Genomic DNA, 27,599 nt, shown 5'->3' with positions numbered 1-27,599 from the left:
TACCGTAAAATCGTGAAACAGTGATAGTTTTATCCAAGGTTATCATACTATCAGAATCTTATACCGGCCCATTCTAGTATGTTGTAGTGTCCATTCATCCTTCAACTGATTTTTTTGAAAAACTTGCTGGATAAGTTGGCGGTTCATTCCGCTGTGGCGACCCCAGATTAATAAAGGGACTAAGCCGACAAAAAAATGAATGAATGAATGAATGAATATATATATATATATATATATATATATATATATATATATATATATATATATACACACACACATATATACATCTTTCTGACGAAAGAATAAGGCGGTTCAAAAGGCAAAAGGGGAACATCCTGATAGTAGTAAGATGTACCTAATAAAGTGGCAGGTGTGTGTGTGTGTGTGTGTGTGTGTGTGTGTGTGTGTGTGTGTGTGTGTGTGTGTGTGTGTGTGTGTGTGTGTGTGTGTGTGTGTGTGTGTGTGTGTGTGTGTGTGTGTGTGTGTGTGTACACATCTAGATTGTAGAGCAGGGTTGTTCAAACTTGAGGGCTGATGTCCTGGAGAATTTATCTGAAACTTGCTTCAACACACCTGCCAGGAAGCTTCTATATCTAATAAGAGCTTGATTAGCTGGTTCAGGTGTGTTTGATTTGGGTTGTTATCACTGTCAGACAATTAACAGATGCAATTTAGCTCAAAAGCCTTTCAGACAAAATAAGGATTATACATATAATTGATGTGAAGTGTTTGCTGTTGTTTAGCTGAACTGTCAGAATGTAGGAATGGATGCAGACTATAGACTACACAGTTGGCATGGCTCCATCAGTCTCTTGATTGTTTTACCACTATTGGCACAGTAATAATGATCATGACAGCACAAACGAACAGAGTGATGAATGCAAATGTTTTACAAATTTTGTTCCTCTTCATTTCAGCAGCTTTCTTCTTGAGCAGTGAGTCGTAACCAGGGGTATAAAGATCTTCCAGCCAGAAGCTCAGATCTCTTGGGTCTTCCTGAAAGACATAAATTTCAGTTGACTAGACTACCCTTAAAGCAAAAGCAGTGTTTTATATTTTACCCACTCTTTCAATAATGAAGTTATTTTTAAAATGTATGTGAAAATGATATATCTTTATTAGGTACACCTGTCCAACTGCTCATTAACGCAAATTTCTAATCGGCCAATCACATGGCAGCAACTCAATGCATTTAGGCATGTAGACATGGACAAGATGATCTGCTGCAGTTCAAACCGAGCATCAGAATGAAGAAGAAAGGTGATTTAAGTGAATTTGAACGTGGCATGATTGTTGGTGCCAGATGGGCAGGTCTGAGTATTTCAAAAACTGCTTATCTACTGGGATTTTCACGCACAACCATTCCTTGGGTTTACAGAGAATGGTCCGAAAAAGAGAAAATGTCCAGTGAGCGGCAGTTCTGTGGACGCAAATGCCTTTTTGATGCCTGAGGAGAATGGCCAGACTGGTTTGAGCTGATAAAAAGGCAACAGTAACTCAAATAACCACTCGTTACAACCAAGCATGCAGAAGAGCATCTCTGAAAGCACAACACGTCCAACTTTGAGGCGGATGGGCTACAGAAGCAGAAGATCACACCGGATTCAACTCCTGTTGGCTAAAAAGAGAACTGAGGCTATAATTCGCACAAACTCACTTAAATGGAACAAGAGAATAGAAGATTGGAAAAACGTTGCCTGCTCTGATGAGTCTTGATTTCTACTGCAACATTCGGATGGTAGGGTCAGAATTTGGTGTCAACAGCATGAAAGCATGGATCCATTTTGCCATGGCACACTTTGGATCTATTAGTACCAATTGAGCATCGTGTCAATGCCACAGCCTACCTGAGTATTGTTGCTGACTATGTCCTTCCCTTTATGACCACAGTGCACTCATTTTCTGATGGCTGCTTCCAGCACGATAACGCGCCATGTCATAGGCATGGCGCGTTATCATCTCAGATAGCTTCTTGAACATGACAATAAGTTCACTGTACTTAAATGGAAACTGAACTACAATGAAGACGTGCCAAACACGAAGGAAATGCCCCTGGAGTTTGACGTCATCCAGCTGTGACACTTTCACTATCCCGCGTTCTGAAATGATTCCTCAAAGCAAAAGTGCAATTTGTAGCAGCAATTTTGCACACGGCATGTCTCAATAATGAAACCAGAAAGAAAAAACTGTTTTTGACATTTCCCCTCAGTCGTTTGAATCGTTGCATGGATTGCATCATCAGATTCTGCATTTCTATTGGTTCTTAGATTGACGCATATCTCAGCGCCTGTCACACTGCAGTGAAGTGTCTGAAAACTGTTGGCACTGCCAGAACTTCATCGAAGAGAAAATATGATCTCAACGAGCACTAAGCAGCTGTCTGTGAACATGTCAAACCAACAATCAAAGATCACTCATTTTAGCCTAGGATTTCAGGAATCTTTTAGAATTTCCCAAATTTGTCACAGATGACAAAAACGTGGCTGAAATCTCACAGTGTGAGCAGGGCTTTAGTCATGTTTGCTCCTGCTTTGACCATTGCCTGTATGACTAAGCTGTAAATGACTAAGCTGTAAATAAATTGCGTCTGGACCCTCAACTTTGCTGAAACTGGAATTTATGGTTATACAGCCATACAAGGCCATATCACCCTGCAGCCCAAGACCGGTTACTCACTGAAGCTAAGCAGGGCTGAGCCTGGTCAGTACCTGGATGGGAGAACACTAGGTTGCTGTTGAAAGTGGTGTTAGTGAAGCCAGCAGGGGGCGCTCAACCTGTGGTCTGTGTGAGTCCTAATGCCCCAGTAAAAGTGAAGTGGACACCTCACTGTCAGTGAGCACCGTCTTTCAAATGAGATGTTAAACCGAGGTCCTGACTCTCTGTGGTCAATAAAAATCGTGAAAGAGCAGAATTGTAACCCCGGTGTCCTGGCCAAAGTAGGCCCTGACGATCATGGCCTTCCAATCATCCCCTTTCACCGAATTGACTCTATCACTGTCTCTCCACTCTACCAAAAGCTGGTGTGTGGTGAGCAGAGGGAAGGTTATGGTATTTTATAAAAGTTTATGAGGGCAAATAAATTTGTACAAAATATTGAAGTGTGCAGATACATTTTTAGGTAACTAATGGGATATGCTTTAAATCATTTTCACACCATGTCTTCTTTTGTCATTCAATTGTTTATTTGTCTCTATTTACTGATAACATACCTTCATATAGTCTGCCAGCTGGCCATGTGAAGTGTGTCTGTCATAGTCCTGAATGGTCCAGGAGGGTTTGCTCTTGTTCTCTTCAGTCTGAATGATGTTGATGTGAGAATAGAGAGGGTTCTGCTTGATCTTCGGTTTCAGAGTTTGAGGAGTGATGTGTTTCTCCAGCTCTTTGTCTTCAAACATATGACTGTCTCCTGAAGCCTTTTCTTCATTTCCTCTCTCCCTGCCCTTCGCAACAAAGCACAACACACAATGAGAAATGTCAGCGGGACAAAATCAATACAGTCATGCTGTGCAACACCTCTCTGTCGAATGCTGTAATTACAGAAAAATGTAAATGTATTGCTGAAAGTATATTCATTCCTGTCTGAAGCTCTCACATGTAATTTATGCAGTCTAATTACACACGCACACACACACAACAAGACTCTGGTGACATTTTCATGTCAAGTACATCAGTTCAAAAATTAAATCAGTGCCTCCAAAAAGGTTAATGTTCTATCACGTTTGAAACAAATTAAATATTCCCCCTACACAGCCCTGAAGGGCCACTTTTTGTAGATTGTAGCTTTGACACTAATTAAACACACCTGGACAATTTAATGAGAGTCTTTAGTATTACTAGAAAATTCCAGACTGTTGTGTTTATACTGGTCAGATTCAGTTGAGGACTCAAGCGGGACTGGGCTACCCTGACATGATTTAAAATACAAAATATGAGCCTTTCATTTTACATTTAAAATGTGTGAGCAATTGGGACGACCAAAGTGATTACTTGGAAATTTTGAGTCATTTCTATCATTTAAATTTGAATGAAAACCTGAATGATTCTCTAAAATAAAGGAAAATCATTTGAACAACCCAACCAGATTCGACAATCGGTAGACACTTACAAAGGCATATTTATGGACTTGAAAGGATTTTTATTTGACCTGTACATTTAATTTGAATTCTGTTCAAATACTTGAGTAAATGGGTGTTATCAGTGGTTATCAGTTGATAGATATGATTCAGTAGGGGCTGTTATCATCCATCTACATAAGTTGTTCCTTAAACTGTGGTACATGTACCACTAGTGGTATGCAGGCTTCCTTCTAGTGGTACGCGGAGGAATGAAATATGTCATGTACATGCTACACACATTTCAAAATTTACCAAAAATGATGGATATAATATGCCATATATGACATATAGCCTATATTTCTGAGGTAATCTGCCACGTTTTTTTAACTGTGCAGAGTTGTAGCTGCTTTACTGGGCCTACTACGCTACTGTATTTCAGTAATGCTCATTTTGTTGGTACTTAGAGAAACAATTTTTTTCTGAGGTGGTACTTGATGAAAAAAGTCTGAGAACCACTGGTTTACATAGTTATTAAGCTATACTAATAGAGAAGACTCCAGATCCAGATCTGTTTTTACATTACTATGACGGTTCGGTTTAAGGTTGGGGTATGGGCAGACACTAATAAAATACAATAAATGGGAAATACGAGTTCAGTCAAATGAAAATATACGATTTTAAAAATGAGGCGTGGCACCCAATCCCACCCCTAAACCTAACCGTCATTAGGTAATGAGCAAATTGTACTAAATTGTACGTATTAGATCATACGAATTAGCCACTAAATCAAAAAGTTACGAATTGCTGTAAAATTGCATTGGGTTAATCGATTATACTAATAGAGAAGACTCCAGATCCAGATCTGTTTTTACATTTCTTTGACGGTTGATTTTAAGGTTGGGGTAGGGGCAAATATAAAAAATTATATAAAAAATATATTATGCAGCCTCTGTCGCCCTCCTGTGGATGGACAACGTCAACCGTCTTTGGTCCACTCAATGCGGCTAATGGCCTGCCGAATCACTGCTTCTCAGAAATTATAAATATTTTAAGATAGGTACTATATTTAACTGCAATCTAAAACAAAAACAGTTTTTGCAATCTAAACAACTGCATTCCCGACTAAAAAAGCCCAAAAAGTACATTATGTTGCCCAACTGCAGAAATATTTGTCAAACTGTCTTCTGCTTGCTGTATGTGTGCAGAGTAATACAAAGGTGAAGGATTAAGAGGCTGGACTAGTGCTGTTATTGCAGAATATCTCACGGCACGACAGAACTGTTGTGTATATATATATATATATATATATATATATATATATATATATATATATATATATATATATATATATATATATATATATATATATAGTTTACTATAGTAAAAGCTAAAGTATACTATGGTAATTACTATTAGTTTGTTACTAATGTTACTACATTATGTAGAGTAATTCATTAATGAAAAGTCAGAAATATACATGTATAGTATATATAATACAATGCTTATTTCTTAATATTTTACTTTACTATAAATTACTATAGTATTTTAAATGTGTAACACCTGGTTTTATTGGATTTTTGTTTTTGCTGTCATATTCTATCATTTGTTTCTGTTTAGTGCAGCATATTATTTGCAAATATATTTTTATTTGTAAATAATTGAACTGAACAATAATGCCTCATATGTGTCATTGACAGTTTATTGATCACTAAGACATGATTGACTTGCAAAAATAGCTGAGATGTAGCTACTTTGGCCAAGTTTGGCCAAGTGCATTTTTCAGACAGATTTTAGTGTAGTTAGGCTGCATTTTAAGTAGAGTAGCTAATATCAGCTTATTACATTTTTCAAGTAGCTTGCTCAACACTGGGTAATGCAAGTCATTTTAGTCAATGAACATCTTTGAAACACATCTCAGGCAACTATTTCTGTCAAATATACACTTTTTTCTAAAACCCAATTATTCAGTACACTGTTAGACATTTCAAAGGGTTTTTACAGTAACTTACTGGCAACACTGTTGCCAGTAAGTTACTGTATTTTAGATTTACAGTATACAACTGTAAATCCGTTTACAGCATGTTACCGTAGTGTCTGAAAATGGTTAACTACTGTAAAAACCTAAGTTAACAGTTAGCTACTGTAAACCTTTTAATTTTGTCCTAAATATTTTATAATATAATTTTATTAATATTATTTTAATACTATAGACCTAAAAAAGACACAATTACATAAATTAACAAAATAAACACTCTATTTAAAACATTGGAGATGCTTAAAACAAGCTTAAAAATGTGTAAAAACATTACATTTCAATCATTCAAAATATTTTATTTTAAGAAAAAAAACTGAAAATGACAAAGCACATTAACATACATGTACAAAACTAATTTAAGTGTCTGACCTGCATATTGTTGAGAAAAAAAACCCCAATTGTACTAAGTACTACTGACGTTAAACCAGACACAATTACAAAATATTCCATTCTTTAAAACATTAATAATGCTTAAAGCATTTAAGGAAAATGTGTGAAAATTACATTAAGCAATAAAATCAACACATTAAAAATAAATAAATCACACAAAGCACTAGAACATACATGTACAATAAAAATTTAAACTTCTGAATTGCATATTGTTGGAAAAATAAATATTTGTAACTATTAGCAGACTCAGAAACAACCCAACTTCAAAATATTACTAATTCTGGTGTCAAATGCTCAACAAGGTCTGAATTCACATGTTCAAATGCAATTCATCTTTATTTCTATTGCACTTTTACAATGTAGATCAATGATGTCAAAGCAGCTTAACATAGAAGTTCTTGTAAATTGAAGCTGCTTCAGTCCAGTTTTCAGAATTGAAGCAGTAAATGTCACTGCTGAAAGTCCAAACACTGAAGAGCAAATCCACCGATCCACCAATCGTAGCCAAGTGATCCAGTGGCGACAGTGACATGGAACAAACTTCACCAACTGACGAAAGTGTAGAATAAAATCCCTTGAGAGATACCAGGCTCAGTTGGGCACGACCAGTTCTCCTCTAGCCAAACTTGTGCAAGGCCGCAGTCTAGGCACCGGAGGCTTGAAAGTTCACCAGTGGGTGGTCAGGCTGGCCCATTGGATCAATGCGGAAACTCATTGATCACGTGTGTCTTTTAGGATTCACTCCTCCATGACCACCACAGCATCTGGTCAGGATTTGGACCAGTCCAGGATTATGAAGAACTCTGGATAAGGACAAACAGACTAACATAAGTGTAACTGCTGTCATAAAGCAGTGGTATTTTGTTTCCACTAGATGGCGCTAGTGTACTTTAAACGTGTTTTCTTAAATAACTTGTGATTAGTTTAATATGTATAATTTTTAATTTTTGATAATTTTAAACTGCTTATTGTTGACTTATTTACCGATCTATGGCTCATTTGAGCAAAAGTTATTCATTCTGACGGTTTTGGACATTTTTTAATTTCATTCCCATCTTGCCCAGCTACAATACTACTTCCGGGTTTGGCACTCGCATGAAAGTGAAAGAGAAAAGTAACGCAAAGATTTAAGGACGTTTCTTTTGTAAGTCATAAGTGCTATAATCAAGATTTCGAAGGATGTATCCCTCCTCTCTTAGTTTACAAGCAGGCAAAGTGGTATGTGAATGTATTTTTTGTTCATTAATTATTTTAAAGTTGTATGCTTAATCCTTATGTTTGTGAATGTATCTGATGTTGTTATTGTAATCATTTATACAGTTCTACGGTGTTGATGTCGGCATCTGTGTCGATAAGTGCATTAAACATCTGTGAAAAAGGAACCTCAGCCTTCGCGTTGTGACTAAGGGCGGCATAGTAGAACACTTCACTGCATCGGTGAAGGCAAGGACCATCAGATGATACCTGCATGTGGATGTTGACCAGCAAGAGGTAAAGGATGGTGGATAGGAGAGGTTTATCTTCAAGAGGATTGCTACAGAGTGGTTGACGCAGCAGTCGGAAAAGGGCTGAAGAAAGCAAGCACATATAAGATAGTGCTTGGAAGCAGCACAAGGGTTTGTGAACTGCTGTTGAAGTTTAACTAACGCTGGTATTTCCATCATCTTCATTTAAGGATAAAAGTGGACATTTTTCTATAATTGTTGGATTATTAAACTTTATGGACTAAAGGGACAAACGAATGCATCATTTATATTATTGAAAGACTGAATTAGACAGTTCTGGGTTGTCATATAAATTATAATTTTTCATTGATCATATTTTACAAGCTGTATTCATATTTTTGGTACTTCCAATACAATGGTTTAAATTTATATGGTTAAGATATAAGCCTACTTGAGATAGCTTCGCTATTAAATTTGAATTTGAAGATTTGAAGATTAGATAAAGGTTAGCTTTATTGAAAATTAGGATACACTCCTTTGAATATCATATTATAGAAAATACAGAATTGTCATGTCGGAAACAAGTGAAAAAACGGTAATGTCCACTAAAGAAGCTGTGTGTGCAGATCCAGTAGCAAAGAAAAGCGATGATGCAGAACAGACTCTACCATTACAACAGGGTGAAGTGGCTGAGCAGGATAAAGTAGCTACACAAGTACAACAACTTCAGGTCAGTGCAGATAAAACACAGACCTCAGATGTTAGAAGAAGCCAACGTGTGCGTATACTCACTGATAAGGGTAAAACGTTGCAAGAAGCTAGACTGAACAATCTAAAAGGAAGCTTTGAGCAAAAGTATAAAAGATGGAAGTATCACATTAATGGTTTGAAAAGAGCCATGAAGGATAATGATGATATGGATTTGATTTTTGAGGTTGTGAGCACCATTAATGCCCTTCAGTCTGAGGTTGACAAACTTTATGATGAAATAAGAAACATCACAAGCCCTGAGCCAGAAATTCGAAGGAAAAACGATACCTGTCTTGCCATTACTACTGCTGCAAATAAAAAGGCTCAATGTTTTCTCAATGGAGAAGCTGAGAATTCACCTTGGCCTGATTCAGATTCAGTGTTTGAAGCCACTGTGTCCAGCATAATTTCAGCAACTTCCAATATGTCAAGGTCTGTTTCTAAGTTGTTCAGCCAGACTTCCCATGATTCTTTGCAGAAAAGACAGGAAGCAGCAGCTGAAGTAGCAGCTACACAAGAAGTGCTTAAAATAATGAAGACTCAGCATCAATACGAAGAGGAAATTAAGATACTTGAGGCAGAAGATGAAAGAATAACTGCTGAAAGAGAAGCTCTAGAAAGAGAAATGGATGCTGAGAAGGCGAGAAGAAAGGCTCAATTTATCTCAGAAAGTACAACCAGAAAAATAAGGTTGGAAGAGAAGAAAAAGGAAGTGGAACGATTGGAAGAACTAAAAAGACATAATGCAGCACAAGCAAGACTACAGGTTTATGCTGAAAGCATCAATGATGAAGTAAAATCGCATTCTTCTTCCCCTTTTTTACAGAAACAAGGAGATTATGTTTCTCCACCAAACCTTCATACTCCTCCCTCACAACCATTAATGCTCACTCAAGACACTACTTCTTTTAATCAACCTTCCCAAGCTCACATAGCACAGTCCGACACATCTGCTGCTCCCAATGGAGTCTCTGACCTTGTTAAGGCTCTTGCTGAAGCAATTACAGCCAATAGAATTCCAATTCCTGAACCTGTTGTTTTCTCAGGAGACCCTTTGACGTATAATGACTGGAAACTGTCCTTTCAGACTTTAATTGATTGTAAGAACTTGCCGGCTCAAGAAAAACTTTTCTTTTTACGCAAGTATGTAAGTGGCTCAGCCAAGAAAGCTATAGAAGGGCACTTCCTGATTGGGACAGAAGCAGCCTACATAGCAGCATGGAAAGTACTGGAGGACAGGTTTGGCAATCCGTTTGTAGTGGGCAAGTTGTATCGTGACAAAATACAGTCATGGCACAAGATTGGTAATAAGGACAACAAAGACCTTCAGGAATTTGTCGATTTCCTGAGCAGCGTTGAAGCAGCAATGCCTTATCTTCAAGGTTTACAAGCTCTGAATGACTGTGTTGAAAACCAAAGGATATCTGCTAAGTTGCCAGAGTGGTTAAGTTCACGCTGGAACAGAGCAGTTACTAAGTTCCAAGATGAGTACAACAGATTTCCAGACTTCAAATTCTTTGTTGAATTTCTCAATAAGGAAGCTAGAATCGCATGCAATCCTATTACTTCACTGCAAGCAATAAAACCAGCAGAACAAGAAAGATTTAAACAGTTTGACCAACATCACCCTAAGCTTCAAAGGAATCGCAATTCAAGTGCCAAGACATTCACTATTAGTTCCAGTGAAAAAACTAGCATCTTGTGTATCTTTTGCAAGCGGTATGGCCACAGTCTTCATGAGTGTCGCAAGGTTATGGAAAGACCAATTGAAGAAAGATTAAAGTTTGTGCAAGCAGAGAAGTTGTGTTTTGGCTGCCTCAGGGCAGGTCATAACTCTAAGGGATGTACCTCTAAGAGTGTGTGTGGAAAATGTGAAGGACATCATCCAACATGCTTACATCAAGATAGAGTGAGTAAGGATTCAGCACAAACAACTAGAATCAATCAAGATCGGTTAAGGGGTAACCCAAAGTCGGCAAGCAAAACATCTGAATCACAGAGGGTACAAGAATCTGAGTCTGCGACATCAAACAGAGTAATCCAAGAAAGGAGTGGCACTTATACTTCATCCATTGTTCCAGTATATGTTTCGACAAAAACTGAACCAATGAAGGAGACTTTAGTGTACGCCTTGCTTGATACTCAAAGTGATACCACTTTCATTCTGAAGGACACTGCTGAGTTACTTGGAGCAAAGGGAGAATCAGTTAAACTCAAGATTTCTACAATAACTTCTAAAACGAAGGTTGTGTCTAGTTGCAAATTGAATGGACTGCAAGTAAGAGGAATCAATTCAAAACTGAAAATCCAACTCCCAGCAACGTATACAAGGGATTACATACCTGCAAATAGGTCCCATATACCCACCTGTGAAACAGCAAATAACTGGCCTCATTTAGAGCATCTGGCAGGTGAAATGGCTCCTGCACTTGACTGTGAAATAGGCTTGTTAATAGGCTATAACTGTCCTCAAGCCTTACTTCCTAGAGAAGTTCTCAGAGGTGATGAAGATCAGCCATTTGCTCAAAGATCGGTGTTGGGCTGGACCATAATCGGATACAATCACTGTATAGGTGACTATGAAGATGAGATTGGCACGAGCCATAGGATCATCACAAAACAAGTTTTGCCAGCTGGCAAACCTTCTCGCAAGCTTAAGTCAGAAGTCAGCTTTGTTTATAGAAACAAGGTTAAGGTGATGATGACTCCAGCAGATATCTTAAAGGTGTTTGAGTCAGACTTTGTTGAAATGTACAATGAAGATGTTTCTACATCACAAGAAGATCTACGGTTTCTTGCAAAGTTGAATGAAGGTATTAGGCAACAACAAGATGGGCATTATGAGATGCCATTGCCTTTCAAGGGTGAAAGACCAAACTTACCGAACAACAAGGTGTGTGCAGAACGTCGACTTAAATCCTTGGAGAAGCGCTTGAAGAGAGATGAGCAGTATTACAAGGATTATCTAGCCTTCATGAAGGAGATAATAGCAAGAGGCGATGCTGAAAAGGTTCCAGAAAGGGAGTTAGGAAATCAGCCTGCATGGTATATCCCTCACCATGGGGTTTACAACCCACAAAAGCCAGGCAAGATTCGCGTTGTCTTTGATTGCTCTGCCAGATTTCAAAACACTTCTCTGAATGATAACTTGTTGACAGGACCTGATCTCACAAACACCCTTGTTGGAGTCTTGTCTCGCTTCCGGAAGGGGAAGATAGCCTTTATGTGTGATGTGGAGCGGATGTTCCATCAGTTTTATGTTGCCCCAAAGGATCGTGACTACCTCAGGTTTTTGTGGTGGGAAGAAGGCAAAATGGCATGTCCACCGTCAGTTTTTCGTATGAAGGTCCACTTGTTTGGAGCTGCCTCCTCACCAGGATGTGCTAACTTTGGCCTTAAATTCCTCGCCTCACAAGGTAAAGGCAAGTTTAATCAAGCCACAGTGAAGTTCATACAGCGTAATTTTTATGTTGACGATGGCTTGGTGAGTGTGGACACAGAAGCAGAGGCAATCCAGCTTGTGAAAGAGGCTCGGGAGCTCTGCAATACTGGGAAGCTTCACTTGCACAAATTCATCACCAACAACAAAAGAGTGATCACTACAATCCCAAGAGAGGAATGTACTGAAGGTGCAACTGACTTCGATTTGGCACTAGGAGAACCTAAAATTGAAAGGGCACTTGGAGTACATTGGTGTGTAACTTCAGACGAGTTTCATTTCAGAGTGCTAGTAAAGGAAAACCCCTTCACAAGAAGAGGAGTGCTGTCCACAATTGCCTCCATCTTTGATCCTCTTGGATTCATTGCACCTTACATCCTGGTTGGAAAGAGAACCTTACAAAGAATGTGTAATGACAAGATAGGCTGGGATGAACCACTTCCTGATGACCTCAGGCTGCATTGGGAAGCTTGGCTTCGTGATCTGCATAACCTGTCTATGGTAAAGATACCACGTTGTTACATGCCTTCAACGTTCAAGGATGTCCAACAATATGAACTGCATCATTTCGCTGATGCCAGCGTGTCAGGTTATGGAGTATGTTCATACCTAAGGATGGTGACCAAGTCTGGAGAAGTTCATTGCTCTCTTGCTATGGGTAAGGCCAGGGTGGCACCAGCAAAGGTGACAACAATTCCAAGATTGGAGCTCACAGCTGCAGTTGTAGCCACAAGAATTGGTAATCTTCTTAAAGGAGAACTGGAATTGGATTGTGTCCGTGAATACTACTGGACTGATTCCAAGGTTGTGCTTGGTTACATCAATAATGATGCAAGGCGCTTCCATGTCTTTGTAGCCAACCGGATTCAGCAAATCAGGACCAACACAGAGCCTAGTCAGTGGAGATATGTTGCTTCGGATCAGAATCCAGCTGACCATGCCTCTCGTGGACTAGCTGTGAAGGAACTTATGGAATCAAACTGGTTTACGGGTCCAAGATTCCTATGGCAAAGAGAACTCCCTAAGGAAGATGTTAAAGTAAAGGAAGTTGACGAGGGAGATCCAGAACTCAAAAGAATACAGGTTTTTACCACCGAGGCCAAGGAAGAAATTTCTTTGTCCAAACGCCTGCAACGGTTTTCTGACTGGAAGAGGGCAGTCAAGGCCATAGCTAGACTCAGACGATGTGTCAAAGTTGTAAAAGGTTTGGTGGAAAGATCCAACAAAGCCACAACGCTTGAAGAAAGACAAGATGCTGAGCAATTCATAATACATACAGTCCAAGAGGAAGTGTTCAGTGAGGAAATTAAGTCTCTAAGACAAGGAAAGGAAGTCAATTCAAAGGGGTCCAATAAGCTGTACAAGTTGAACCCTTTTATTGATGATCACAGTATCTTACGGGTGGGAGGAAGATTGACACAAGCTGAACTTCACCCTCATGTCAAGCATCCGGCCATTCTTCCCAAGGGTCATTATGTATCTCATCTTCTCATAAAACATTTTCATGAGAAAGTGCAACATCAAGGTCGATGCATTACCTTAAATGAAATTCGCTCTAATGGCATTTGGATTTTGGGATGCAGCAGCGAAGTTTCATCTCACATCTACAAATGTGTGAAGTGTAGAAAACTAAGGAAACGCAATCAGGAGCAGAAGATGGCTGACCTGCCTCCAGAAAGGATGGAAACCACCGCACCTTTTACATATAGTGGCATGGATTGCTTCGGGCCATTCTATGTTAAGGAAGGAAGGAGAGAACTGAAGAGATATGGACTCCTGTTCACCTGCATGTGTTCACGAGCCATTCACCTGGAAGTGCTTGATGATCTCAGCACTGATGCTTTCATTAACGCTCTGCGTTGTTTCATTGCAATACGTGGCAATGTGAGTAAGCTGTACAGCGATCAAGGTACCAACTTTGTTGGTGCTAAGCGAGAGTTTGTGGAGTTAATGAAAGGGGTGAATGAGGAACGTGTAAAGGAGCTTGGATGTACTTTCAGCATGAATCCACCTGCCTCCAGTCATATGGGTGGTGTCTGGGAGAGACAGATACGATCTGTAAGGAGTGTATTAACATCTATCCTAGACCAGGCTGCAAATAGACTAGACACTTCTTCCTTGAGAACATTCATGTATGAGGTAATGGCAATAGTCAATAGTCGTCCATTGACTTCAGAGCACATAAATGATCCTACGGGACCAGAACCACTGACGCCTAATCACATACTGACAATGAAGCCCACTATCATTGCACCACCTCCCGGAGAGTTTGTAAGGGAAGATCTATATCTTCACAAAAGATGGAAGAGAGTTCAGTTTCTAGCGAATGAGTTTTGGACCAGGTGGAGAAAGGAATATCTGATGAGTCTGCAGCAGAGAAATAAGTGGCATAAGAGCAGGAGAAATGCTCAGAAAAATGATATTGTTCTGCTGGAAGATGACTTAGCACCTCGAAATCAGTGGAAGCTAGCCAAGGTAGTAGAAGTTGTCCCAGGAGCTGATGGTAGAGTGAGAAGGCTTAAGCTACTTGTCAGTAATGCAACACTCGATAGTAAAGGTGCACGCACAAGTAAGCCAGTTTATTTAGAAAGACCAATACACAAAACAGTATTAATTGTTGAAGCTGATTAAGGAGGTAAACAGAGGGAAATTACGTTGTGTATAACTAACATGTACAAAAGGGTCACTGAAATTTTTTTGATATGCATAACTCCTGTAATGATCCCACATAGTGTGATGGTGGGAGTGTAACTGCTGTCATAAAGCAGTGGTATTTTGTTTCCACTAGATGGCGCTAGTGTACTTTAAACGTGTTTTCTTAAATAACTTGTGATTAGTTTAATATGTATAATTTTTAATTTTTGATAATTTTAAACTGCTTATTGTTGACTTATTTACCGATCTATGGCTCATTTGAGCAAAAGTTATTCATTCTGACGGTTTTGGACATTTTTTAATTTCATTCCCATCTTGCCCAGCTACAATACTACTTCCGGGTTTGGCACTCGCATGAAAGTGAAAGAGAAAAGTAACGCAAAGATTTAAGGACGTTTCTTTTGTAAGTCATAAGTGCTATAATCAAGATTTCGAAGGATGTATCCCTCCTCTCTTAGTTTACAAGCAGGCAAAGTGGTATGTGAATGTATTTTTTGTTCATTAATTATTTTAAAGTTGTATGCTTAATCCTTATGTTTGTGAATGTATCTGATGTTGTTATTGTAATCATTTATACAGTTCTACGGTGTTGATGTCGGCATCTGTGTCGATAAGTGCATTAAACATCTGTGAAAAAGGAACCTCAGCCTTCGCGTTGTGACTAAGGGCGGCATAATAAGCATAGAAGAAGCTTGTTTAAAAAAAATAAATCATATACTGGTTAATTATTTTGAAGCATGGCAGCTAGGTTGGGGTAGTTTTCAGCTGGTACTGAGCAACTGGCTCCTGCTCATAACCTGCTCACTACCATGTTTAAAAGAGAACTAACCAGAATGTCCTGTTTATTTTTTTCCCTAACAAGGTTTTACAAAAACATTGTAGCATTTGTGATGGGTTGATTCACGGCAGGACAGATTAGAGTATTTGTTTTATGTATTCCTAATAAACTAAAACAGACTGAATACTGATACAATTATTGAGAGTGTCTCACCTAATCCAAGTTCTCAGTTAGCTGGTGAAAGAAGGATAACACACTGTTGTTCATGGTTGTCATTCTCTTCACTACTTCTCCTGCCTTCTTCTGGCTCACTCTGGTTGTTGCTGTGCATTTTGTTTCATCCTCTGGAATTATTTATACAAAAAATTGTATTATTTTATTTATTACAAAATATTTAGGCAACATGAAATGGGGAAAAAGACATTTAATACATAGACAAATGCATGTATCCCAATACTAATTATTGTATTTTGAAATGTCTGACCCATGACAGACCTCAATCTGCTAAAAAATATTATAAACAAAGATGAAAAAAAAAACTACTAAATGGTTTAATAAAAAAGGGAAAACGATTTTTTTATTTAGCTAGCAACTAAACATGTGACACATTTTGTATTAAAAGTAACGTTAATATATTGAAAAACAAATAGATGTACAGTACTTACTGTTGTATGAGGTCCAGTTTGCACAGGCAGGCTCCCAGTATTCTATATTGAGACCATAAAAAAGCCAAAAATACAGATAAGAATACCATGCTACAATCCACAACCTCCACACAACTTTTTTTTATTTGTTTACCTTGGTTGCTTACTGGTCTTGCTTATTTTTTAAGCATAAGGCTGTGCTGATCAAGATGTTCCTCTGAAATGCTGTTTGTTTCTTCAGACAAAACCTGCTGCTGTGCCAGTGCCATATCTAAACAGAAAAAAATATAATGGTAACAATTATGTTAAACCAAATGTCAAGAGTTGTGATAAAAAAATAATTAGCAAACAATAAATAGCAAAAAGGTGGTTATTAGCATAATGCATAGAGGTAAAATTGGTTTTATATTAGCAGATTCAGACTTCCCCCTTAATAATTTAATTTCATAAAAGTATTATTTGCAAACTCTAAATAGCGAAATCATATTAGCAGCTAATGACTATCAAAGTACAACATGCTCACGGTCAAATAAACAGTGTTAATGTTGATTTCAAGTCATACTGGCATGCTAATTCTGATCGAATATTCAAAGTAACATGGTAAACAGTATAGTCTTCTAAATGAACGAATGTGCGAATATAAAACCAACTTTACCTCTATGCATATTGTAACGTTATAGATTTACGTTAACGTTCTTATAGGTTACGTCGCGATGTTATTTTCTCAAGCTAACGTTATAAGTTACTCTAAACCAGAGAAAAATAAGTTCACAACATCTAATATATATAGTATAAATCAATATAAGTTAAACGTTGCACGTTAAAATGAGTTTGAGTCCAATTCAGTATAAACTTAACTTAGCTCAGTTTAGCTAACAGTTAACATTACCATTTTAAGATCGCTTCAGCCAATGTTGCCGAGCAAACAAATGCTAATAGAGGTGCTCAAATCAATGTCGAGTGTTGTCAGCACAGACAGACGCGCTTTTCCCTGGATTATTTGTTGGTCTTTCATTCATATTCTTCTGGGGGAAAACACTCTCTGCCGGACCGTTGTCTCGTGCTAAGTGTCCTCCAAAACTGTCTGCATACCTCTGGTTCCCTCCTAAACCAAAACCCGCTGCAACACCGGTTCCTATGTAAATAAATAAAAAGATATGACGAGAACAATGGCTAATAGTCATAAACAGTCTTATTTAAAGTAATAGTAGTGTTAATGTAATAAATTAAATAAAGGTAACATCTTAATAGATGATATATTTCTCAAATGGGCGAAATAACGCCAAGCCAGAGAAAATAATAATAGCCAACTTTATACTTTACTTTGTTCTATTCTCGTCCACAAAAAATTCTGTAAAATGAAACACTGCCTCAGCTTACCAGAGTAAAGTTTGTTAAATCCAGTATGTTCTTCAGGCACACTAATAAATTGTCCTCCAGAATTGCTCCAGGGTCCTCTGGCAAAATGTGGTGCAGAGTAGTCGAATCGCCGCAAGGTGGCGTTGAAGCAGTTGTGGAAAATACAGTATAATACACGAATTTTTACAAATACAGTACATCGCTGTATATGTTGTTCGACGTCACACTAAATTCCCATAATGCAACGGTAAATACAGTTATTTACCGTAAAAGGAATTTGCAGTATTACACTGGGTAAAATACAGTAAATAACTGTGTAATTTACAGAAATGTCTAACAGTGTAGGGTTTAAAATACTTTGCTTTATCATATATTTTGTTTAGGAATTGCTGAAAAGTGCTGGTTGTTTTCAGCTGCATTGCAGCATGCAGATTAAACATCAGATATGCTCTGATGCGATGGTTGGGTGGAGAAGTTGGACTTGGTACAATAGTCTTTTATAAAGTAAGCAGCATAGTATATTGTTAATAAATTCAAAGCATTTGGTGAAAATTAAAGCGCTGTTGGTTACCCCTTTTGTTTCTTGTTAGTTAGCAGTGTTTCTCAACCACATTCCTTGAGCACAACCAACACTATATGTTTTGGATGTCTCATTTTTCTGTCACACCCATTACAGGTGTTTCAGTCTCTGTTAATGAGCTGATGATCTGAATCAGGTGTCTGGTTATGGAGACATGGAAAATGTGCAGAGCTGGAGGTCCAGAACGTGGTTGAGAAACACTGAATTGCAGCATAAATATAATCTAATAAATCAAATGGTGCTTGTTAAGCCAAACTTTTTTTTTTTGTTCCCTTTCACATGAATAAAATAGTAGAGTAATTTATTGTAAATTCTTCAGTATTTTTGAGCCATATACTGTAAAAAAATATCTGTAAACAGTTTCCATATTTTATGATCAACAATTTCTTTTTGATTTATTTACTGTTATTGATTGCATTATGGGACCTTGATCTCTGCTTTGTCAATGTTTGATGTTGAAGAGTCAAGTCTACAATTTAATATAGTGACTTTTTATTGATATTTTAGTTGTTTTGATACACTATAATAAATCATATATAAAGAAATAAATCTGTAAAATAACAGAAAATGTACTGGAGGTTTATTACATGGTTTTGTAGCATAATATACAACACCAACTGTTAATAAATGTTAATAAAATTCATTTATTATTAAACTTTAAAGGTTAAAAGTTGTTGGAAAAAAGATCATAATGCAATTCTAAAGCATAGTTAATTGTGGGAAAATAAAAATTTGAAACATGAATCACAAAATATGAAAACGTTTTACAGCGTAGTAAAGTCTACTATACTGTATATATTATAGTATTTTCATACTTAGTTACTGAATGCTATATTAGCCTAAATATATACATTTACTGTATCTATGGTGAAGTGATAATCTGTAATAAATAGTTGTAGAAAACTTGGATTATTTGTTTTTATTAACCTATAAGTCAAATGACTTTTATTGATATTTCAGTTGTTTGAAATGTTATAATGTACTTTAATAAATAAAATATAAAGAAATAAATCTGTAAAATAACAAAAAATGTACTGAAGTTTATTACAGGGTTTTTGTGGTGTAATATACAACACCAACCCAGACAATATATCACTTAAAACTATTAAAATGTTAATAAAAGCCTCTTTTTGAAGCTTTTTAAGATTAAAAGTTGTTAAAAGAAAAATCAAGGTCCCATTGTGCATTTTCTTAAGCATAATTAGTTGGAAACAAATACAAAAAAATAATAAAAACATGAATCACAAAATATGAAAACTTTTTACATATACATTTTACTTTATACATATATATTCTATAAGATACTTTAGATTTCACTGCAGTAAACTGTGGTTTAATGTAGTACAATAAACACTATAGCCTAAATAGTAGTTGTAGAAAACTACAGTATTGGGTTATTTGTTTGAATTAACCCACTAAACTATTTTAGTTGCTTGAAATGTTATAATGTACTATAATAAATAATATATAAAGAAATAAATCTTTAAAATAACAGAAAATGTACTAGCAGTTTCTGTACCATAATATACAACACCAACCCTAACAATATATTACTTTCATCTATTAAAAATGTTAATACAAGACTTTTATTTTATTTTTATTTTTTTTACTTTTTAAGGTTAAAAGTTGTTTGAAGAATGATCAAGGTCCCATAATGCATTTCTAAAGCATAATTAAGTGGGGAAAATAAAAAATAAAAACATGAATCACAAAATACGAAAACTTTTACAGTGCAGTAAAGTCTACAGTATTATATTGTATAGTATTCTCACACTTAGTTATTAAATACTATATATGCCTAAATGTAGTATTTACTGTATCTATGGTGAACTGATAATCTGGAATAAATTCTATAATATACTTTAGATTTACTGCAGTAAACTGGTGTATTGTTGTATAATATACATTATAGCCTATGGTAGTTATAGAAAATTAAAGTGTTGGGTTATTTGTTTTTATTAACCTATAAGTCAAGATTACATTTTAACAAAGTGACTTTTATTGACATTTTAGTTGCTTGAAATTTTATAACGTATTATAATAAACAATATATAAAGAAATGAATCTGTAAAATAAAAGAAAATGTACTGGAGGTTTTTTTTAACAAGGTTTTTGTACTATAATATACAAAGCCAGTCCAAACAATATATTACTTTAATCTATTTACAATGTTAATAAAAGTCACCTTTTTGAACTTTTTGAGGTTAAAAGTTGTTGGAGGAATGATCAAGGCCCCATAATCCATTTCTAAAACATGATTAATTGGGGAAAATTAAAAATAAAAACATGAATCACAAAATATGAAAACTTTTTACAGTGCAGTAAAGTCTATTATACTGTATAGTATTCTCACTTAGTTATTGAATGCTATATAGGCCTAAATGTAGTATTTACTGTATGGTCAACTGATAATCTGTAAAAATTCTTTAGTGTAGATTTTACCAGAGTAAACTTTGGTATATTGTTGTATAATATACAATATAGCCTATATAGTGGTTGTAGAAAAGTTTATATTAGCATTTGTTTATATTAGCCTACTATTGTAGTTGTATTACCAATAATTCAGAATAATTCAAGCACTTTATATCGTTCAAAAACTTTGTAGTAGGCTATTTGCTAAATTTACAGCATAAACTTACAGGAACGCTATTATTACAAAAAATAGCTATGCTGTAAATTCGGTTTGCTTATAATGGAATTTGCTTGCTGTAATCTATAAGCGTAAGCTTCATTTCCAGGAAATTTTTTTTCCCACAAAGTAGCTCTCACGTTCTCCTTCCCTGTGGCAGCCTGAGTCTGTATGCTAACAGAGTTTTACCTGGGAGTACATCCTGTTGTGCCACTGCCGTTGGCGAGACAGTGCAGCGCCAATCTGAAACATTCCATGTGTAGCCGGCAACATTCCCACATCCAGCTGAAGGAATTTCTCTGGATGATTGTTGTTCGGCAGGACGGCTATGTCCATTTTGTGACTTGCGTAAGGCTGAAATGAGCCTTACTGACTCTGATCTCATTGTGAGAGTTTAATTATTCATGATGTAACTCTACCTGATACCTACTAGTGAAGGGCTAGTGTCACACCTACAACTACCCTACCTGACAAACGTCGTCACCTATCCAAGTTTTAGGAACTAGTTGATCATTTGGTATCAGAAGTGGCTTATATGAAAGGCAAAGGATTACGCTTATTTCACCAAAATAAAATATGATCATGCCTTGATTTTTAATTAGGACAGTAAGGTCTGACTTTGCTTAGGCAAAAGTCACAGAAATAATGTTCAGTATAGAATCTTAAGTCAATGGTGCAGTGGATACAGAATTAATATTGTGTATGGCTCTCATGAGCTTGGGCGACTGCCTCCATCTCTGCAATGACTCGAATAACTTGCTAATAAAGTCATCTGGAATGGCAAAGAAAGCGTTTTTGTGGGACTCCCAGAGTTCATCAAGATTCTTTGGATTTATCTTTAATGCCTCCTCCTTCATCTTACCCCAGACATGCTCAATAATGTTCATGTCCGGTGACTGGGCTGGCCAATCCTGCAGCACCTTACCTTCTATGCTTTCTGGAGCTTTGAAGTGGAGGCTGAAGTATGAGAGGGAGCGCTATCCTGTTGAAGAAATTGTCCTCTCCTGTGCTTTGTAATGTAATGGGCTGGATTAAAATAGCTACTATTCAGCAATACCTGTTTCTTCCAGCAGGTAGGAGTGGCACTGTTGTCACAAGGTGTTTAAAAAATCCCGCCACAGCACTGTCATCATACATTCATTATTTTGAGGAGCTGAAGCTGATGGGGTAATAATACAACTGTTTCTCCAAACTAAATAGTTCTAACTACTGATGAAGCTTAATATTTGTTTTCATAGTATTAAAAGTGTGCAGTTTTGGTAAAAATAAAATAACTGTAATCAATAAAATGTGCATCATTTCAATGTAAATACATGTGAATTAGTTAGAAAATTGTACTAGCTTTCTAGATATGATATAGATATCTAGACATATTTATCTAGATATGATATAGCCAGTCACTGTTTCTGTTTTTGTACAGTTCCATATGTTTCTGTAATCGTTAAATCACAGTGAGTTTATGAATCTAGCATATTATTTTCTAGCTAAGTTATATTCTACTGTAACACGCTATATCAGTTAGCATCGGATTATAAATCAACTTTATTCTTATGAAAATACCTAAGATGGCTGGAAGAACACGTATAGACCATTTATTGTTGCAGTCGTGTAAATGACCAGTTAAAGCCATTTTGTGTTTATTCAGATCTTATTTTCATTCATTCAACTACAGCAATAGCTGGATTCCTTCTTCCATATTAGGGATTTCCTGGAATGTTCTGCTACTTTTGTGAGGCATATTTGGAATTTCTGCTCAAGTGTGAATGAATCAGGCATTACATGCATTTAAAGTGCTACACTGTCCACATCAACCTATTTTGAGGAAAAATGAAGAAAAATCTCCCCCTAAAGAAATCTGAATCAAACATATTTCTAGCATATAGCTTTATTTAATAATTTTTTGTACTATTTTTGATACAATTGTTATTATATTAAAAATAGTAGCCTATAGAATGTCAATATTTTTGCAAGGTATTGAATTTAGAAATTCCAGTATCTTGACAACACTACACCTTAGTTAATCACTCGGTCCAAATGAACATGTTTGTAGCTTTGTATCACATTGCATAGCAACTCACACCGTAAAATAAATCATATTTTCAGATTTGAAGACATGCAGAAAATTACATTTTCAAAAAACACACAGAAACTGCAAATAAGGAGGTGATAAGAGGCTCAAGAGGTCTGATATGACTCATAACAGACTAGTAAAGAAGAAGTGGGTTAATTTATCAATGTTTTTTCCTTTTTGATGTCACAAAGCTTCACAGTTTATTGTTAAAAAACTGTCAATTCAAAAACCCTTTATTTATTTTATTATTGAACCATTTATAATCATATTATTAAGATTAGAAATCACCTTTTGAAAGTGGGGGTATTTTAGCAGGGTGAATTACAACTTCTTATTTGGGGGGAAGGGAGGGAGGGCTTCTTTGGGGCTAAGCCCCTTATCCATTACGACCCTAGCAAAGCCCCTGAACTGAAATATTACCTATAATATTATAGCATAATAATATGCTATATCAATATAGCAAGGAATGACCCCTAAATTGATCTGCATAAATAACACCATCTTTTAAAACATGAGATTTTGTTAAATGTATTCGTCTTAGTTTTTTTTTTAAGTTGCAGCCTTTTTATTTTTATTCTGTGTTGATAGATTCTGTAATAAAGTAACTTCTGAAATTGTCTTATTTTGTTGTCTTAATTTTTTGCACCACATTATGAAGAGCATGCAGTGTGTGAGTGTTTGTCTTTAAGAATTTTATAAGTTTAAGTCTGCAACACAGAAGAGCACAAGAAATAAAGAACAGAGAGAAATTAACTATAACATTTATTGTTATAGTCTTTCCATTTTCACTTGGTTTTGTTATTATTTTTCTTCTTATTTACTTTGTTATTGGTTTATTTTTATATTTTATATGTGTTTTCTTGTTTGGTTGCAGGTTGTAGGACATTTTCCATGTCCCACATGGGTGAAGAAAGATGAGGTGAGTGTTTTTAATGGCTCATTAGTTTGTCATTGTATGATGCTGCACGATGTTTGACTAATATGAAAAAGATTGTAGAAGTTAACATGTCACAAAACAGATTTATTAAACAATATATTCTTTAAAACAATTATAATGATGGAAAACTACAGAGATGCTCAATAAAAACTGCAAGTCTCGATTGAAAGTGTGAGAAAAGTGAGCAGTAAAAGTGTTTGCTGTGTGTGAATTATAATTTAGCATCAAGCCGCTCCAGACCCAGGAGTGCTGCTTTTACCCAGACAGCAGCTCTGGATACAGACACACGGGACGGCACCGCTGAGCTTCCTGGTTTTTTGGCTCCTCTGCCTTCACATTTGGCTGATTCTGCATCCACAGACCAGAGGAACAGCAAGAGGAAAAGGCAGTCCACCTCATCCAGGAGACCAGCCAAATGCTCTTGCAGAGGTCAGCACAGCTCATCTTGCAGATCTCATGGCTCAGTTAAGAAATGATTTGTCATTGAAGACACTGCAGCATGTTTCCTCTTTTCTCTTCATTTCTTGTGCTCTTCTGTGTTGCAGATTTGTACCTGAAGGGCCCGCTGCTGGGACGAGGTGGATTCGGCTCTGTGTTTGCTGGGATCCGCAGGTCTAATGGACTGCCAGTAAGAGATTTTCTTCCATCCTACATTAAGACATGCTTTAGAAATGTTGCTGTCAGTAAATGTCATGTGTCACCATCAGGCAGGTGTGATTTACTCTGTCTGCAGGTGGCCATCAAGTATGTGTCGAAAGACCGGACCCCCGAGAGACTGAAAGTTGTAAGTTCCAGTATGAAATATGTTGTGTTTGCTGTGTTTGATTCAGTCCTGGATATAATGGAGGGTTTGTCCTGCAGGACGGTCAGGGTCGGCTGCCGCTGGAGGTGGCATTGATGACCCGTGTCACTTCAGCTCCTGCCTGCCCCAGTGTCCTGCAGCTGCTGGACTGGTTTGACCCTCCCAGACGCTACGTCCTGATCCTGGAGCGTCCGGCTCCTTGTCAAGATCTCCAGAGCTTCTGTGAGGAGAACGGCTGTCTGGACGAGCGTCTGACCAAGAAAGTGCTGGTGCAGCTGATCGCAGCGCTGAAACACAAGCCAGAGAACCTGCTGGTCTCCACAGAGTCCCAGGACATCAAGCTGCTGGACTTTGGCTGTGGAGATGTGCTGAAGAGATCGGCCTACAAATACTTTGCAGGTGAGTTTGAGTTACTGAAGGAAACGTTCAGTTGATGTTTGTGAACTTCTGCTGATCAACTAAAAGGAATTTGTCTGTACTGGAGCATTTTAAGCAGATGTTTGTGGTCTTCTTGTGTCTCTCAGGCACTCCTGCATTTGCTCCTCCAGAGTGGTTTCGCAGACGTCACTACAATGCCACTCCAGCTACAGTCTTGTCAGTAAGAGTGACGCTCTACAACATCCTGTGTGACTGTTTCCCCTTCAGAGGCGCACGGAGGGTCACATCCAGAAGCAGACTGACCTTCCCTAGGAGCTTGTCAACAGGCAAGAGATTCAGACACATTCAAAGAGGGTATGGCGAGCGAGCTGAAGTGTGTTGCTGTGTGTTTCTGAAGACGGTCTTGTGTGTAACAGAGTGCCGTCAGCTGATTCGCTGGTGTCTCAGTGCAGCGCCGGCTGATAGGCCCAGTTTAGATGATCTTGAGCACCATCCCTGGTTGCACTGAACAGGTGGCCAGTGACACACTTATCTGAATCCAGAAGTCATGGCTTGGGTTGTATTGTCAGGTTCAGTGAAGATAAACACTGCCAATGATTTGTAGAAGGAGAGCAGGAGTGGCAGAGGAACTGAGGAGAACAGATGCTGTTCCTGAACTTACTCTGCTGCGTCTGTGAGGCTCTGTATCAAGCTAGAGAAGCCGAAGTCACAAATACACACACACACGCACACTAGCTAGTCTATAATATCTATAATATGACAGCAACAGGAAAAGTGTCAGCAAGACAATAAGAAAGTTGTCTAAGTCTTAGATATGAAATAAGTCCAGTAGGTGGCGACAAACATCACTAAATAACACATTAGGATGAGCTAGTGTAAACTAGCATAATGTGTTTTAATTGAGAACAGCAGAAAAGAAAAGGGAAACAAACACATAGTATAAGAAACAAGGTTATTAACATCCTGTCCAATTCTGTGCTCAAAAAATGAACAATAAAATGTATTTTATGCCCAGTTGCAGCAGTTACTTTGGCATTACTGCTTTCATCTAAATATAGATGTAGCATTTCAAAACACATTTACAGGCCATTACACACCACACAGATGAACAGCAACAAACAAGTCTGTTGGAGTTTGTAGGTTCAGTGTTACCCCTGTTGGTGTGTGTTGCCGTTAATCTGTTGGTTTTCACACAAAAGCATCCGTGTGAATTGGCCTTAATGTCCAGTAAACTGGATGTTCAATGTAGCAAAGCGAAGCATTAGCCAATATTGGAAATAACTTGAAACATGAAGCCGGTTAGACCTGTACAGAATGTATAGATGGCTTTTAATACAGTATATTCAATAAAACGTCCAATAAATTTTTGATATTACTGATGCATTTTAAATGTGTCAGTGACTACGTTAACATGTGCACGAATAACAGATTATTTCCAATAATAAGTAAGGGCTTAAATGCAACATTACATGTCAGGAGCTTAATTCTGTTTACTGTACATCAAATTTCCATTATTTACGTTATTTCCAATACTTTGTGGTTATTTTTCTTACTGATGTTATCCCCGTTTCACTTCACAGCACAAATGACAATTAAAGGGGACCTATCATGCAAAAATCTCCTTTATGAGGGATTTAAACACAGTCCTGTGGTGACAGTGTGCGTATTTGGCCAGCCGTTATTGGTAACAATTAATTAAAGGGGTGGCCTACTGAAATATAATATTTTACACTTTAGTTTGTGTCTAATGTATCTGTGTAAACATAAACAACATCTCTGAATGTAATACACTCAATGCAAAGGGAGACATTGGCTTTCACAGCGTTAGCTTAGCAAAGCCTACAGCGAACAAAGTTTGGGGACTAAAAAAAATACATCCAGGTTAATTAAGTCATAAACCCCACACCCCGTTTACTGAAGCTATTTCCACAGAGCGTCTTCTGTTTCTGTATTTGGGCTTCCACATAGAGAAGTGCTTACAATTTAATTTTAGTTATGTTTCAGAGAATTATAAAAAAAGATATAGAAACAGATACATCTTGCATTTAAATCTGTTAAGCTCAAGTGCATCAGATTCATAACTACCACAGTCATGACTAATCTATAATGGTAATACTATGTCTGACTTACTGTTGCTCTTTAAAACGCATGTTACTGTGCAATTCAAATGAGTCTGATATGTTTTGTGGTCTGTGTCAGCTCACGCATATGATCTGCTTTTTGCTGTCACTCTCCGGGCTAAATCTGGCCATACCTGCATGCTGTGGTGATTCACATGACATTAACGCGAAAACACCTCAATCACCCCAATCATCCCAAAAGAAATCATACTTATGATCTATCCCTATTAACAGTAGAACCAATATGATCATGTTTCTAGAACTGAATATAATCGTATCTCTCCGGACACGCATCACTCACCTGTCAGTCAGTCAGTCAGTCGGTCAGTCAGTCTGTCAGCACCTAACCTCAAAGGGTTTAACAAATAGCGCACATCACTACTATGGTTACAGAAAAAGTTTGTGCTGTTATAATTCACTTCCCTTTTAATACGTTTTGGTGCAATGATATTCCGCTATCAAAAACAACAACAACAACGACTAAATGTTTTGAATGAGAAGCTGTAATGTAGCCATGGAGGGATGCATTTTG

At 37.2% G+C, this 27,599-nt stretch overlaps 3 protein-coding genes across 6 annotated transcripts in view; 2 read left to right on the top strand and 1 right to left on the bottom strand.

Annotated features, from left to right (window-relative positions):
• LOC110440067 (serine/threonine-protein kinase pim-3) overlaps positions 1–27,599 on the top strand; it is a 35,955-nt gene that overhangs the window by 4,849 nt on the left and 3,507 nt on the right. The window contains exons 2-7 of one of the 4 annotated variants that reach the window (XM_087270334.1): positions 23,705–23,749; positions 23,990–24,196; positions 24,327–24,395; positions 24,501–24,551; positions 24,629–24,968; positions 25,094–25,273. In XM_087270334.1, the coding sequence (XP_087126460.1) occupies positions 24,665–24,968; positions 25,094–25,273 (484 nt within the window). In that variant the 5' untranslated portion in view covers positions 23,705–23,749; positions 23,990–24,196; positions 24,327–24,395; positions 24,501–24,551; positions 24,629–24,664. Of the gene's footprint in view, positions 1–23,704; positions 23,750–23,989; positions 24,197–24,230; positions 24,396–24,474; positions 24,552–24,628; positions 24,969–25,093; positions 25,274–27,599 lie in introns of those variants that run through there. The other 3 variants (XM_087270332.1, XM_087270333.1, XM_087270331.1) reach the window with 3 other exon arrangements.
• On the bottom strand, positions 490–21,220 carry minar2 (membrane integral NOTCH2 associated receptor 2). The gene is made up of 3 exons (XM_087270335.1): positions 20,949–21,220; positions 3,210–3,440; positions 490–996 (listed from the first exon to the last, which is right to left on the bottom strand). The coding sequence occupies exons 1-3, from the start codon at positions 21,093–21,095 to the stop codon at positions 805–807; spliced, it is 570 nt and encodes a 189-aa protein (XP_087126461.1). The 5' UTR covers positions 21,096–21,220; the 3' UTR covers positions 490–804.
• Positions 7,552–15,406, top strand: LOC147842022 (uncharacterized). Its single transcript, XM_087270321.1, has 2 exons — positions 7,552–7,698; positions 7,801–15,406. The coding sequence occupies exon 2, from the start codon at positions 8,497–8,499 to the stop codon at positions 14,743–14,745; it is 6,249 nt and encodes a 2,082-aa protein (XP_087126447.1). The 5' UTR covers positions 7,552–7,698; positions 7,801–8,496; the 3' UTR covers positions 14,746–15,406.

This window comes from Danio rerio, chromosome 10 (genome assembly GCF_052040795.2).
Source record: "Danio rerio strain M-AB ecotype USA chromosome 10, GRCz13ab, whole genome shotgun sequence".
Classification (NCBI taxonomy): domain Eukaryota; kingdom Metazoa; phylum Chordata; class Actinopteri; order Cypriniformes; family Danionidae; genus Danio; species Danio rerio.
This window is presented reverse-complemented; position numbering and strand designations above follow the sequence as displayed.

What these genes read in the sequence shown, in the direction of transcription:
- LOC147842022 (XM_087270321.1), top strand. Translation starts at nt 8,497, where the DNA reads ATGTCGGAAACAAGTGAAAAAACGGTAATGTCCACTAAAGAAGCTGTG.
- minar2 (XM_087270335.1), bottom strand. Translation starts at nt 21,095, where the DNA reads ATGGACATAGCCGTCCTGCCGAACAACAATCATCCAGAGAAATTCCTT. An exon ending in ACAACAGGATGTACTCCCAG is followed by an intron (nt 3,441 to 20,948) that starts GTAAAACTCTGT and finishes TTTGTTGCGAAG; the next exon opens with GGCAGGGAGAGAGGAAATGA. An exon ending in AGCTGGCAGACTATATGAAG is followed by an intron (nt 997 to 3,209) that starts GTATGTTATCAG and finishes TATGTCTTTCAG; the next exon opens with GAAGACCCAAGAGATCTGAG.